This window comes from Moschus berezovskii, chromosome 23 (assembly GCF_049115385.1).
Source record: "Moschus berezovskii isolate FMDL1 chromosome 23, NW_MosBer_1.0, whole genome shotgun sequence".
NCBI classification, from domain to species: Eukaryota; Metazoa; Chordata; class Mammalia; order Artiodactyla; family Moschidae; genus Moschus; species Moschus berezovskii.
Window position 1 is genome coordinate 30,872,023 of NC_142482.1, and position 15,131 is coordinate 30,887,153.

Below are 15,131 nucleotides of genomic sequence, written 5' to 3' on the forward strand. Positions count from 1 at the left end.
CACGAACACACACCCTGCGCATCTGACCGCCGCCCTCCTCCCCTCACCAGGAGGAAATGGATTATTCCAACAATATCCTCAAAATTGGGGTGGGTTAAAGGGGTGGTTGGAGTTTTTGAAAATTGCCAGGTTGTACTTTTTTTCCTCCCCCCTTTTCTCTCTTTCCTTCAGCGTCGCATACTTTCTTAGCCTTGGGATCAGCTGGCCTCAGAATTTGTGAGCGTGCAGTGGAAAAGTACAATTCATTACAACACGGAAAATAAATATTTATACTGGACAGTCGAGGCACTTTTCCTCTCTTTTGCACAACTATGGAGCTCGCTGGTCTGACCTTTTATTATCTTCAAAAAATCGATTTCAGATTCTCATTTTTCTGCTTTCTTTCCCATCAGCCTGACTCATCACATTTCTTCCACGTGGGGTATAGTTTTCTGACTGATTTAGTGAAATTAAAAGTAAAGTTAATTGAGTGATCAATACTTGGTCATTTTAGTGTGAAGGAATAAATTCAGGGAAAGAAAGAAAGTTGATGTAAAATCTCTTAAAGCCTCAGTGTGGAAAATGCAAAGTAATCTGGGTAGAGATGAAAGTTGATTTTTAGATAATGTTTATACAGCATGTCTGCTTCTGTCATGTTATCTGCTTGGGACTATACTAGTAAGTAGTTCATTCATTTAGCAGATTTTTTGGAAGTACCCATCTTTTCTCAGCACCATACTGTGGAAATAGGGAGGATCTCAAAGGAGGATACATGGTTCTTCTTCATTTGCTCTCCCTTTAGTTGGAAAATGAAAATACTTCTCTAAATACTTCTAAACACTCTAACACTAAATATTCTAAGTACTTCTTTAAAATATCTTCGTTGGAAAATGAAAATACCTCTCTAAAACCAGTGACAATACTTTTACCACAGAGTGGTAAAATTTACATATGTAAATGTCCTGGATGTATAGGGTAAAGGAAAGATGATAAGGATTTGTATAATTGAAAGTCCTTGTGGTGCTGAGCTTTGGAGGCCCTGCTTACAGGGTCTGGCAGACAGCAGGGAGGTAGCTGTAAGTCTGAGCATGCACAGAGCTGCCGTGAGGGTCCTGAGTAAATGTCCTACCACAAACAGAAAGGTTCATCCTGAGCAGCGGTGAGACTTGACCTTGGAAGGGTAGAACAGGAAGCTCTGACAATGCCAATGGTTTTCCCGTTACTTTTTTTTTTTTTTGGAGGCTAATTATTTTACAATATTATATTGGTTGGTTTTGCCATACATTGACATGAATTCGCCCCAGGTGTATATGAGTTCCCCTTTCTGAACCCCCCTCCCCCCTCCCTCCTCCCCTTATCCTCCCTCTGGGCCATCCCCGTGCACCAGCACCGAGCATCCTGTATCATGCATTGACACTGAACTGGCGATTCGTTTCACATATGATAATATACATGTTTCAGTGCCATTCTCCCAAATCATCCCACCCTCACCATCTCCCACAGAGTCCCAAAGACTGTTTTATACATCTGTGTCTCTTTTGCTGTCTCGTATACAGGGGTATCATTTCCATCTTTCTAAATTCCATATATATGCGTTACATTTTATGTCCACTTTGCACAGCTGTTTGGTCACACCTGGTAAAGGGTAGCCGTGACCTGTGCTGGGTCGGGGTGATACCCTCTGGTTTTTCAAGGCCTTGCATCTGCGTGGCCTGAAAAGGTGGAAGATTTTCCCATTCTGTGTGTGTTTTCAGAGAACTCAGATCTAAGGAAACTCAAGGCCGATGCTCTGCGTTTTCCTGCTGGCATGCACTGTCAGGGCAGCCAAGGGGGAGATGTTCACACGGGCCTGGGACAGAACTGCGTTTTCATCTCAGGGTCATGAAGATCCACCTGTCTCCAGGCTGCCACTTCTTCATCTATAAAGGCCATTCTCAGTTCTGGGTGACGCTGACATACTGACTCTATCTACTGTCTAGAAATTCAAACAGGATGTGGGCTTTACTAGTACCCACTCCAAATAAATGACACAACCTTAGTGGCAGCAGTTACCCTGGGGTCCTGGGGACAGGAATGTGCCCATTCACTGTGCATTTGTAGCCTGGCCTTCTTTCTCCTCTCTCTCTTCTCCCCGACTCCCCAGTGCAGACTTAACATCGATACGGGCTCTCAGGATACTGGAAACAGCACAGTGGCATCTGTTCACTAGTGGCAACTACCATTGGTGGGCCTCTGTCTGAAACGTGAAGTCAAGTGATGTAGTGATGTTTGGGGAGAGCTCTGAACACCCTTTAAAGAGAGTTTTATGAGATTTCATAACTTTGGAATTGTATTTTAGTTACATTTAGGTCTGATGCCACCATTGCTTAATGCTTATTATAATATCTATTTTCTTAATGCATCAAAAATATACCAGCTGTTGTGCAGAGTTCTTGAATCCCTAGCCCATTTGACTTGTTCATTGATTTATTTATCCATTCATATGCTTACATTTAAAAAATTTAAGCTCTTACCCTGTAGACTGTTCTGAGGGATATGAGAGGAAAATAAATCATAATCCTTACCATCCAAAGTTTACTTTGTAGTTGGAGAGCACAGGCTAAGAAACAGCTAATAATTCAGTAAAGCAGTGGCTGAGGGCCCAAAAGAGTGATATGGAAAATAAATGCTATTAGAACAGGACTGAAATAGGAAATTATATAATAGAGCAGTTGGGAAGGCGGCAGCCAAAATGTAGAAGGGGAGGAAGATGTTTGGAGGAGAGAGGTGCTGCTTCCTATTCCAATAGAGAGGATGCTGCAAGGGGGTTAATGAAAAGTGTTATTGTTTAGTTGTTAAATCATGTCCAACTCTTTGTGACCCCATGAACTGTAGCCCGCCTGGCTCCTCAGTCCCTGGGATTTCCCAGGTAAGAATACTGGAGTGGGTTGCCATTTTCTTCTCCAGGGGATCTTCCCAACCCAGGGATCAAACCCACGTGTCTCCTTCATTGGCAGGTGGATTCTTTACCACTAAGCCATCAGGGAAGCCCTTAATAAAAAGTACCAGGATGTTATTTGAGATTTGGTGAAGTGGTAGCTCCTACCATTTAAAAGGCTTTCATGAAGCTTTCAAATTAATACCTTATTGCAGAGAAGTCTGATGGCTTTTCATACTGTATATTTTTGCCCTTGCATTAAAAAAGGACAGAGAAATCTGCATTTGCCAACCTGTGTTCCACCTGGACTCAAGGTCCCTGGTCCTTTTCTGTGTTCCGATCTGCCCTCCGTGGTTGGGATGTGTAAATTACACTCCCTAGCGGAGATGGTCCCTGGGTGTGATGTTTCCTAGCTGACAGCCCTGAATGGCAAGTACCCCAGTCAAATATTCTTTTCAAGCTCTTATCTCCATTCTTTTTAGCGCTGTCTTGGTCCATCTTCAACCAACCAAGCCATAATGGTTTGAGTGTCTACTGAATGAGAAAATGTATGTGAAAGTACTAGGGAAAGGTCAAGAAACATCAAGCATGGTTGTTATTAAACCCAAAAGGGGAAGATGAACGAGTATTAGATCACTGCTGCTGTAGCTCCCTCTAGTTAGGAATCCAGCACAAATCAAGATAACTAGCATTAGACGGCAGCATGTGGAAGGCGCTGAGTGGAGGTTTGCAGGCCACAGGAACCAGAGATCAGAGTTTCTCTTTTATTCTCCCTTATCTTGGTTTCACTCCTTCCCCACCGCACTTTCCACTTGCTCAGAAAAGACCCAGGAGACCTGGTTGGGTAAAAGGAGGCTATTTCTTTTTTCCCCATAGACTTTGGAGGGGAGGGGCAAGACATTTTTACTTTTTTAAAAAATGGTTTTCACAATGATTAGACTTTGCATTCACTGAAGAATAATCAGTGCTTCCTTTTCTTTCCTTTTGGCTGTGCTGGGTCTTTGTTGGGGTGCATGGGCTTTCTCTGGTCTAGCATGAGGGTTTAGTTGCCCCACAGCATGAGGGATCTTAGTTCCCCGACCAGTGGATTCTTAACCACTGCACCACCAGGGAATTCCCAAGGAATTTTTACTTTTAACTTCGATTTTATTTTTATTGGAGCTTCATGGGCATTTTATCAATATATTCTTCCCCAGGTATATTAGATTGTGAAAAACTGCTGCTGCTGCTGCTGTTTCAAATGAGCAAGTTTCCCGCAACTCTCTTTCTGATAAGGACAGAAATCTGCAGCTCTCTGACTTTGGCAGGGGGTGCATTTCATTCTGGAATGAAATGCATCTGCAGGGAACCAGCAGGTCCTAAGGGAATCAAGCCCTTGACCTTGGTCTCACTCAGGTTACGCCATGAATAACTGAATAAATTGCTCACTGTTTAGTAGATTAGGTCAGCAAGTGCTGAAAGAGTTTTTAAATCGTCTCCCAAGGACAGTAACTCTCTTTGGGGGCAACATGTGGGCACCAGAAGAACCTGCTTAAATATTTTTAAGCAAATTTATTTCAGCATATAGAACTTTTAAGGCATATATCTGTATCTGTGATTGTGTCAACAAATTCCTTAAGGGTGACTAAGATTGAAGAGAGGTTAGAAGCTGACAGGTCTTGTCTAGCCGTGGTTCTGCCTCTCTGGAGCTGGGTGATTTTGTAGAGTAAATGGTTCCCCTTCTCTGTTTAGCTTCTCTATTTGTCAGTGGGTTAGATTAGGATTATCTAGACAGTAAAAGAGGGGTTTGGACTTTTGTCACCAGAATACCCCAAATCAGCAGAGGAGGATAAATGGGTACCTTAGGGAACCTGGGGGGCATAGTCTAAAGCCTCCCAAGTGCAAAATTTTGTTGAAACCCATTTTCATTTGTCTAAAAATTCATCTAAGTGTTCTAAAGCTTTACAAATGGAAAATTTTGTTGAAATAATTTTTTCGTTTGCCTGAAAATTCACCCAAGTGTTGCGTGCTAGTCCATATCATTTTCGTGTTTACTGTACAGCATCCGCTTGTCTCCAGACTGAGTAAAGCCAGCCTATTGGGAAGATGTACCATGTTTATCTTGGGCTTCAAGTAACTCCTGGCAGTTCTGGCTTTATTTAATCTGTAGGTTGTGATCTGGAGTTTTAAACCAGCTCTGGGGAGCTCTCAGGCTACAAGGCAGATCACTGGGGCAGTTACTGAGCTTTGGCTTTATGTTTCTAAAATTAGATTGGGGTAAGAGTACTTCTAGAACTCTCCAGGCGTTCATCCTCATCCTTTTAACATTTTCTTTAGTTGATGTAATATCTAGGTCTGTAGATGGTTTGTAGTTTCATGTATTGTGGTTGGTGATGTGGGTATGAATAGTTTAGGACACAAAGATCAGAACAACCTGAGAAGATGGTCTAAAAGAAAAACTGAGTTCTTGCACAGAGAAGAGATTAGAAGCATAGAAAGAAAATTTAGTTATATCATGTGTTTCTGTAATAATTATTATAAAAAATGAGTGAAAGTTAGGAAGGAGTTTCTTTCTTTTTAAGTTGAGGATTCTTTCAATCTCCCTACGGCTGATTATTATATAAGAGATCTCACGTGAAACTGCAACAAGTTGTTAAAAATTTCTTCCTACAGAACACATTGCAGTGTGACACAAAATGACTAAGCAAGTTCTAGAGAATCATCTTTAAGTTATAAAAATGGCCATACAATCCCTTTAAAGTCCACATCAGCTCTCTTTGCTCAGAAGGAGTTAAATCCTCAAGACCTGACAGTCTTAAGTGACTGGAAGCCATTGGTGAAAATTCTATAAACCTAGCGGAAACCTGTTGCATTGTTTCTATAAACCACAACCAGAGCTCATTAATTGAAAAATGAATGTCAATTTGCATTAGCCGGCATCTCTAAACCCAAAAGGTACAGTGATCCCAGCATATGATGGATAATAAAAACATCAGCCAAACATATCAGGTAAAATCGAGAATTTGGGGGTAGGGGGCAGAGAGATAAATTCAAAGCCACATTGGAGTTTACTGGCAGGGTCCCACATAAAGGGTTTTAATAGGGCTTCTGCATTAAAATAAGGGAAACCACATGGAATTTTAATTATAAGGACAGGATATTTTAAGTATAAATACTCATGAGAAGCATTTTTTACATCAATGAGCCTATTTGTGTGAGCTCTGTGCTTCTGTGGAGCAAATGCTGCTGTTTTAAGTGTGACTTCTTTCCTTTTGAAATTGCTCACGTTATTCTGGTTTCTCTCACACGAGCTGAGTGTTGAACTTAATGCGTACAGAAGTGGCCTGCCTACATCTATTAACTCTGCCGACTCAAGTTCACCTAGATGCCCTGCGATGAAAATGGGGCTGGCCGAGAACATCTGTGGTCTCCGTGCCGGGCCTGTATTGTGTCAGGCACTACAGAAGCCCGGGGCAGGGAGATGGCAGATCTCATCTGCACTCCCGTGGGCAATTCTGTCCGCGTCCCTCCTTGCACCTTTTCACACTTGAACTTGTCAGCATTTTGTACTTGGGAGGGGTTAGGGAGAGGCCAGTGGAGGATGGAAGAATTTATCAAAAGCAGAGAGCAACTGCCCAGACTGTGTGAGTTTTGGTTTGTCATCTTGAAAGTGTTTGCTTCCGGTATTAGAAGCTAGCTGCTCACCAGCTTTTCCCCCTCTGCTTATGGGGCCTGTGGATTCCGGGAAGGTTTACTGTGAGGGGTGGGAACTTCCCAGCCTCCCCTCCCCCTCCCCCAAGGCAGTAGCTTCTCCTGCTGTCTTGGGATTCACGGTGATAGAACGGTAGAACCAGAAGGGAACTTAGAGCTCATCCCCTCGTTTTACAGATGATGACACTGCCACCTCTGACTTCTGCCTCTGGCCTTCCACTCTCAGTAAGAAGAGCCAGGCAGGTGAGACTTTTCACAATTGCTGGGTTGGGCTGGGTGGGGTTGTCTGACTTGAGACTACCCGATGAGTGAGAAACACTTTTGTTAACGACATATTGCTTTGAAGTAGACACTTCAGTTATCAGTGCCCACCAAGGCGCTTAACCTGAGCATTTTACGAAGAACACAAGGCAGTGTGCATTTTAACAGAAATGAACAACTCTCGATCAGCACCTTGAAAGAAGAGGATTGGGATGATTCCTTTAGGATCCGAGAACAGGGGCTAAATAAAAAGGAAGCTGAGGAAGTACCTGCTCACTAAGTCCTTCAAGAATTACCAAGTGAGACTTCACTGGTGGTCCAGTGGGTAAGGTGGCCCACTTAGCCTTCTAGTGCAGGGGACAGAGGTTCAATCCCTGATGGGGGAACTAAGATCCCACATGCCACGCATGGCGTGGCCAAAAATTAAAATAAAGAATACTGAGTGTTTTCCCTTATAGATAAAAGTGGTAGGAAAAGCAAATATATGAGAGCCAAAGAATTGGAAGAGTTCAGGTGTGAACAAAATCTTTAAGAACACTGGTATTATCGAAGGGCTTGTCACAACTCTGTCAGTGTTAGAAATGCATAACCCAGTCTTTAAAGATCACAACTATAAGTTTTTGGCATTTCCGAAAACTAATTTCCACATGAAGTGGTTTCTAACTATGGTTTCATAAGTTGAGTGCCAGAAATACCCTATTAAGGAGGTATCCTGTTAGTTTTAGAAGTTAAGGGACCTCATGTTTTAGGGGAAAACTGTCTTTGCTTCAGGTTCCCAATTCAAACTGGCCTGCAGCTAATTCTGTAGGATGTGGTATATGGGCCCAGTAGGTGGATGGTGAGATGCCCTTCTGTTCTTCCTCCTTTTCCAGGGAGCTTTTCCCCAAAGCTGCTGTTGGTATGTGGCCTTAATCAGGTCTTAATTCTCCCGTCAAGACTTGAAGTGCAGTGATTGCTAGGTACCACCCACTTTCAATCCTACAAGCTTATGACCCTCAGCAGAATTTCTAAGGGTCAGACGCTCCCTGTATGACCCCGGATACATAAGCTAGTTCCAGAAAACATTGAAATCTAGTTTGATTTTCTTTTTGAAATCAGTTACTAAGATGAGGAGAAAATACATTAATTGGTTACTAAGATGAGGATTTTACATTATTTTACAAGTTCAAGTGATAGACGTGTGTTAGGGTATCTTTTTGATATTCCTTCATTGATGAAAGGGCCCTACTAAGAGTATTAATACCAAAACGGATCATTTTGGAATTTCTTTATTATTGGGTGAGAAAAAGAGATGTGTCAGACTTAGTATGAAGATCACTTCCAAATATCTGAGGTGCCACAAGAAGCAGAAAGGGAGGAGAAAAAAAATCAATGAGGATTCAGTCTTAAAGTCTGGTGAGTGAAATCTGCCTCATGGAGTATGGGGTTTATATGCACAACCTAGCACATATTTGGGTTTTTTAAAGCCCTTTGGGATTCTCTGGGGCAGTGGTGGGTGGGGTGTGTGTGAAGAACTTGAAGAACCTTTATAGGCTAAAGGACTGTAAAATGAAAAAAGATAAAAAAAGAAAAAAACCCAAAAGACTGTGTAGTGACTGGTGCATTTGAAAGTCTGTTTGTGGCTTGCTGTTCCATTGGGGAAAAGCTAAAGTTTTCTTTTTTTTTCCTTGTAAAAAAAAAATTCTCTCATGATTTTAACTGGTATTTACAGATGTTTCCCCCGTCTTCTGTTGTAATTTTTAGGTGCTTCAGAACTGGGCCCTTTCTCAGACCCCAGGCAGTTCCCAAGCATTTCCTCCCTCACTGAGAGCCGCTTCTCCAACCCGCGAATGCACTATCCAGCCACCTTTACTTACACCCCGCCAGCCACCTCAGGCATGTCCCTCGGCATGTCCGCCACCACCCACTACCACACCTACCTGCCACCACCCTACCCCGGCTCCTCCCAAAGCCAGAGCGGACCCTTCCAGACCAGCAGCACGCCATATCTCTACTATGGCGCCTCGTCAGGATCCTATCAGTTCCCCATGGTGCCGGGGGGAGATCGGTCTCCTTCCAGAATGCTACCGCCCTGCACCACCACCTCGAATGGCAGCACGCTATTAAACCCAAACCTGCCCACCCAGAACGATGGCGTTGACGCCGACGGAAGCCACAGCAGTTCCCCCACCGTTTTGAATTCTAGTGGCAGAATGGATGAATCTGTTTGGCGACCCTATTGAAACTTCCTCAGCAGTGGCCCCAGCGGTCTCGGTGGGGAGCCACATCCCCAGTGTATCGACATATACATATATAGAGAGTGCATATATATGTATATCAACTCGCTATCTACAAAGTGCCTGTTTTTTTAGAAGTTTCTTTTCTTCTTCTTTTTCTTCTTTTTTTTTTTTTTTTTTGCATTCAGTTGCTCTGTCAGGATCTTCCAACCCTAAGAGGGTAAATCTTGTAAAGCAAAAGGCCCAAGAGAGAGACAGTCCTACCCAGGTTTCAGATAGTTTTCTATTTAAACATGTACCTTTGCAAACAAACAAAGAGAAAAAAAAAAGGTATTTTTTGTTTGCAGTTGTCATTTGGTCTCTTATCCTCAATCATCTGTTCAGATGCCAGTTCAGAGAGGTGGACTCCAAGTCCGGGAGGAAGAGCAAAGCCACTTCCTCCCTGTGTTTTGAAACCACACGTTCTCATGGTTCACGGCACCACAACATGTGGACCTGGGCAGACCCGCTTACAAAGCCGGTCCAGGTGCCTGCGAAGGGAAAAGAGGCAGAAAGGAATGCTTCCACTCCCCTGCCATCCTTTCAGAGTAACTGTTCCAAACTTTTGCTTTCATACTTTCTGCAAGTACTCATTTGAACTGTTTGGTTCAGTTGTTTTTATTATTATTATTTTTTCCTACTTTAAGAAAGTGACTTCAAAAAAAATAATGATCAGGATAGATTATTTTATTTTACTTGTTCATACTTCTTTTTTCCTTTTCCCATTGAACCAAAAGGAAATCCGATCCCGAACCTCCTGCCCGCTCCAACCCACTCCTCCTTTTATGCAAAACTGAAAATGGCAATACCTTATTATAGCCATAACGGTAGAGATAGTGTTTGCGTTTGGCTGTGTGTTATTTGTCTTCTTTTTTTTTTTAAATTATGAATATGTGTAAAATCTGAGGTAACTTGCTAACTGAATGGTCATATAACTTTAAAGATATATTTATAATTATTTAATGACATTTGGACCCTTGAAACATTTCTTAGTGTATTGATATGTTGACTTCGGTCTCTAAAAGTGCTCTTTATTAAATAACAAATTTCTTCAGTGGGCTAGAGCCATATCTGAAATATTGCTAAGCAATTTCAGTTCATCCAGGCACAATGTGATTTTTAAAAAATACTTCCATCTCCAAATATTTTAGATGTAGCTTGTTTTTGCGATGTATGAAGGAACTGATGTTTCGTTCTTTTCAGATCTTTGATTGCCTCTAACACAGCTTTGCCTTTTTAAAAAAATAGCAATAATTAGAGATTTAAAAAGCAACCCTGAGTCCTTTATCACTTATGTTGCCCTTTATCAGCATAAAATGCTGGAGTGATGTGGTTTCCTAATTTCTTTGAAATAGTGATGACTCTCGTCATATTAAAAGACAAGCACAAGTGAATCCTTGAACTGCAGAATGGCGTTCTGTGGTTTCATAGTTAAAGCAAAACTCAAAATTGCCAGGCTTCACGCTGAAGACGCAGTCAGCTTAAAGCCACACACGTAGCTGAAGGATCAGTCACGATACTCAAGGTACAGGAGAACAAAACTGTGCCAGGGAGCCGTACCCAACCCGCCTTACCCAGACAGTAAGTCAGGTGAACCCAAATGTGCCTTAGCCTGGGCCCCACTGGCAGTTCTCCACAGAACTTGAATTTAAAGGAGCAGAATTAAGTCATTGTCTTCTGAGAGCAGGGTCATCTGAAGGAGCAGGCAAGTCCCAACAGGCAGCTGATCTGAGAACACACAGGCTGTGGGGACCCATACACAGCGTCTGATACTCTTTGTATTTCTCACCATGGAGGGTGTCAGGAAGGCAAGGCTAGGTGGAATCTGGTGTCTACTGCTGCGTGTGAACTTGAGCTGAAGCCCTCCTGTCAGAGCTCATGCACTCTGAGCTCTCCTGGTCCTTAATCCAAGCCAGGACCATGTATTGACACCACCAGGCAGATCCCCACCCGCCTCCCCCACAGGTCAGGGCTCTTTCCCCTCTCTCCTCCCCGCCCTAGGCAGAACCTGTTAGAGATTTGCCTCCAGCCCCCAGAAGCCCCTAGCTCCCTGGTCATCCTCCAGCCCACTTCATAGACCCACCAAGCATCTCCCGACAGGTCAAGGGGCACTGGACCTGTGCTTCTCACCTGGGAATTCTCCCTGACTCCCCCTAATAAAAATCGAGGGGAACACCAAACCAAACCTGACCAAGACACTTTGCCTTCTAAAGGTTGTATACCAAGTATGCCTAGAAAAATAAGCCACTTTTCTATTCCTAAAGATGGAAGTAGTAATGGATACTATTTATTGTTTGTGTGTGGTAGCTTGAAGCAAACCACCGTCCATTTATTTTTAAGTGTAAAATATGTGTGTTTGTTTCAGCAGCACTTAAAAAACCCAGTGTCTGGTTACACATTTCAATCTTAATTAATTGACATAAAAATGTTATCTCCAGTGCCAGCTGTACCCTATTTAATAAAAAAAGGTACTATATCTGTACATTCTTGTTTAATGTTAAAAGGGCTTTTTTAAGTTTACAGTACACATACTAAGTGACTTGAGGGATGCTTTTGTGTTGAAATGTTAGTAATAGTGGCTGCAGGCAGCAACCCAGAAACACTTTAAAAGTTTTTTTTTCCTTGGGAAAAATTCAAGCACTTCTTCCTTCTCTCCTCACTCTAACCATTTCAATGGGGCAATTTACATTTCTTAGATCAAATTTGGCCCTTTTTCAGCCTGGGGGTAAAATTTTGTTTTTTTTTTTTTAAAACAAAAAACAAGTCCTTAATTTGCACTGAGTCACATGCATGATTTGTGATTTCAAGATTAAAACAAAGCCTTACTGCTACTATGAACCATGAACTAGCCAGCACTGTACTTTCTTCAGGTTAAAATGACATGGTTTGCAACGTCACTAATATGGCCACTTTTTTTAAAGAACAAAACAACATAAAAAACCTGTTTTAACCTGTGTCAGAGTTCCAGATTAGGTACCAAAGATTTTTAGATTTTTTTGTGAAATGACATCCAGCTTAGAACTCAAAGATCCGACAGGTTAGCTGTGGTTCACTCTTCAGGCCGTCTTACCCCAACCAGGACCTTTTAAAAGTAAGCAGAGAACTGCACACCATTAGGCCCCATTCATTGTGGAATCAGAGGGGAGGAGATGGGTGTGCTGGCTGAAAGAGTTCCCTCCATTCCCAGGAAAGCAACTGACTCAGAGTCTAGGGGAATACATGGAAACACAAAGCATTAGCAAAAACAATAATTATACCTATGACATTCAAAAGAACCATAATAAATAAATAAAAGATGACCTTTTCCAAACCTTGAATTTGTTGTTCTTAAAAAAGATAATGCCTTTGAAACGTATTTTCTATGTGAGAAGTTTTTAGATGTTTGTTTACTTCATGTTTACAGATAACTGTTTGCCTTTTCATGCAGTACTTTGAAATATTATCAGCCAAAACCATAACTTACAGTCATTTCTTAGGTATTCTGAATAAAATTCCATTTTTTTGGATATGCTTTACCAATTCTTAGATTTCTGTGGAACAAAAATATTTGTAGCATTTTGTGTAAATACAAGCTTTCAATTTTTTTTTTTTTCCAATCGCTGTTGCCCAAGACTTGCTTTCGTGCACATATTGTACAAATTCTGCTTTGTGCCACAGGTCATGATTGTGGATGAGTTTACTCTTAACTTCAAAGGGACTATTTGTATTGTATGTTGCAACTGTAAATTGAATTATTTGGCATTTTCCTCATGATTGTAATATTAATTTGAAGTTTGAATTTAATTTTCAATAAAATGGCTTTTTGGTTTTGTTATGTGTGTACACTGGGTTTTTTCTCCTCCGCGGCTCCTTCTCTTGTCTGACGCCTGCTCCTGTCTACACCTGGGCACTTACTGGTCATAGGACTTGCCAGGGCTGGATAAGGGCAGAGATCCTATATTATCGGTGAGAGGAAAAGCATCTTGGTAAGCGCTGGATTCTGCTTTGGACCTGGGTTCAACCCCTGGGTCAGGAAGATCCCCTGGAGAAGGGAATGGCTACCCACTCCAGTATTCTTGCCTGGAGAATCCCATGGATAGAGGAGCCTGGCAAGCTGTAGTCCATAAAGTCACAGAGTCGGACATGACTGAGCGACTGACAGAGATGGGTGGGTGACAAATCTAGGAGTGCGCTCACTTCCTTATCAGCCTGTTGTCTGAAGGAAGGAATGCTCACCCCACTCTTGGGTAAAGCCCCTTATTCCAACCAGGGGACCAGTCAGGGTGGAAAGACAGCAGCCTCGATGGTTCCATGATTCTCATCTCCAGGCACATATATAGGGCCAGCAGTGACCCCTTGACTGTAATCACAAGAGCCACCCAGCCATAGGGGGGCGATCTGGTTTCCTTCTCACATCTCTTTGGGGTTCCTAAAAAGAAAGTCAACCAAAGGCGAGGATGAGTAAAAACAGACCTTGGCCTGGGGACCTCTAGCCTCAGAAAAATTCTACTAGTAGTGAGCTTAACTCTAGTTTGGAGACTTTTATTCTGGGCCACTGTTTATTGTTGGTAAGTCCCTCCTCTGCAAGAAGGTCGAGGGCCTGGGTTAGTGTGGTTGCTTTCTTTCTGTCCTGTGCTGTCTGTTTGCCTTGGCTTATCACACTTTTAGGGAGGGACAGGGAAACCTTGGTACCTACGAGCATGCCCACTGGCTGGGGGTCCACGTCACGCTACGAATTAGAGGCCGCCTTTCAGATCTGCTCATTCTTACCTCTTTAGCTCTGTTTTCTAAAAGAGCTTAGCAACCACTCATTTATTTCTAAGCCTAGGAGACATCCTAAAAGCACTTGGGGTGAACTTAGGCCGGGGAACTTGTTTTCAACCCTTTGAGGATGCGTATTAATTTATCCTTTTGAGTTAAACATCTGTGTGACTTTAAAAGGCACTGCATGGGAGGTGGGCACGGTGGCTCTCTTGGCCGCTCCAGCCTTGTCCAGTGGCAGCAGGGTTTAGGGTGCATCACTATCCTCCTCGGGGGTCTCAGCTTCTTGGTTTATGGAAAGGCCCTAGGCTAGACTTTGGTGCCATTAACATTTCAGGCTGGATAATTCTTTGGCGTGTGTGCGGGGAGCTGTTCTGTGCAATGAAGGATGTTTAGCAGCATCCCTGGCTTCTACCAGCCATATGCCATGAGCAGCTACCCAGTCCTGATGGTGAAAAATGTCTCCAGACGCTGTCGGATGTCCCCTGGGCGGGGCAGGGTGGGGGTGGGGCACAAAATTGCCCTGATTGAGAACCACTGGGCCAAAGGCTCCAACTTCTTAGGCATTCTGTACAGAACCAGTGTAAGAAGACATTGCTCGTTCAAACAGGAGAATCAGGCAGGACACCTAGGGACTTCCCAGGGAGGCATGCCCATCGCCCTCTCTCACCATCTCACCTGGTGGCGCCCTGAGGTCTGCATGTGTCAGGACGGCGGCCCCTGGCTCTCCCTTCTGCACTGCCTCCCTCCTCCCCGCTTCATGGGCTGCGTAGTAGATCAGCACAGCTGTGGGGCTTTGCTAGGACTGGCCGGCTTGGCTGTGTTCATCAGCGCTCTCTGTTTCTCACTGGAAACGACCGGCGGAAGAAGAAAGCAATTTCTCCAGTGTTTTTGACCCTTCGTGCCCCCTGCCCCCCAAATATTGAATCATCAGACATTTCTTAGAGAGTGGGTGTTTCCTGTTAACTCAATCCCAGCCGAGACTGGCCCCATAAACACCTCAGCTCTCTGTCGCAGAGTTTATTTGGCTGGGAAATGGGTATTGCCATGTAAACAGGAAGCCCCCTGAAGTTATTATCTGCAGATGCAGTTGAAGAGCCACATGTTTATATTTATGGGATTTGAGAACAGTCTGGAAAGGCCAGGAAGGAGGTAGAGGAAGCGCTCCTCGTTCACTGGGAGGGCAGGGCCCGCAGATCTTCACGAGCTGATTTTTCAACCCCTCTGGAAGCGGGTGGTTAATTGCACTGACCCAGCCAAAAGCCAGGGTAGAAATGGAGGTACCGGCT

General features: G+C 43.3%; 1 protein-coding gene across 2 annotated transcripts in view; it reads left to right on the forward strand.

Moving 5' to 3' along the window:
- The window catches only part of RUNX2 (RUNX family transcription factor 2), a 135,181-nt gene extending 122,265 nt beyond the window's left edge, over positions 1-12,916 (forward strand). Inside the window, exons 6-7 of one of the 2 annotated variants that reach the window (XM_055406155.2) lie at positions 6,764-6,829; positions 8,591-12,916. In XM_055406155.2, the coding sequence (XP_055262130.1) occupies positions 6,764-6,829; positions 8,591-9,069 (545 nt within the window). In that variant the 3' untranslated portion in view covers positions 9,070-12,916. The remainder of the gene's footprint in view (positions 1-6,763; positions 6,830-8,590) is intronic. The other variant, XM_055406157.2, reaches the window with a different exon arrangement.
- The last annotated feature ends 2,215 nt before the right edge of the window (positions 12,917-15,131 follow it).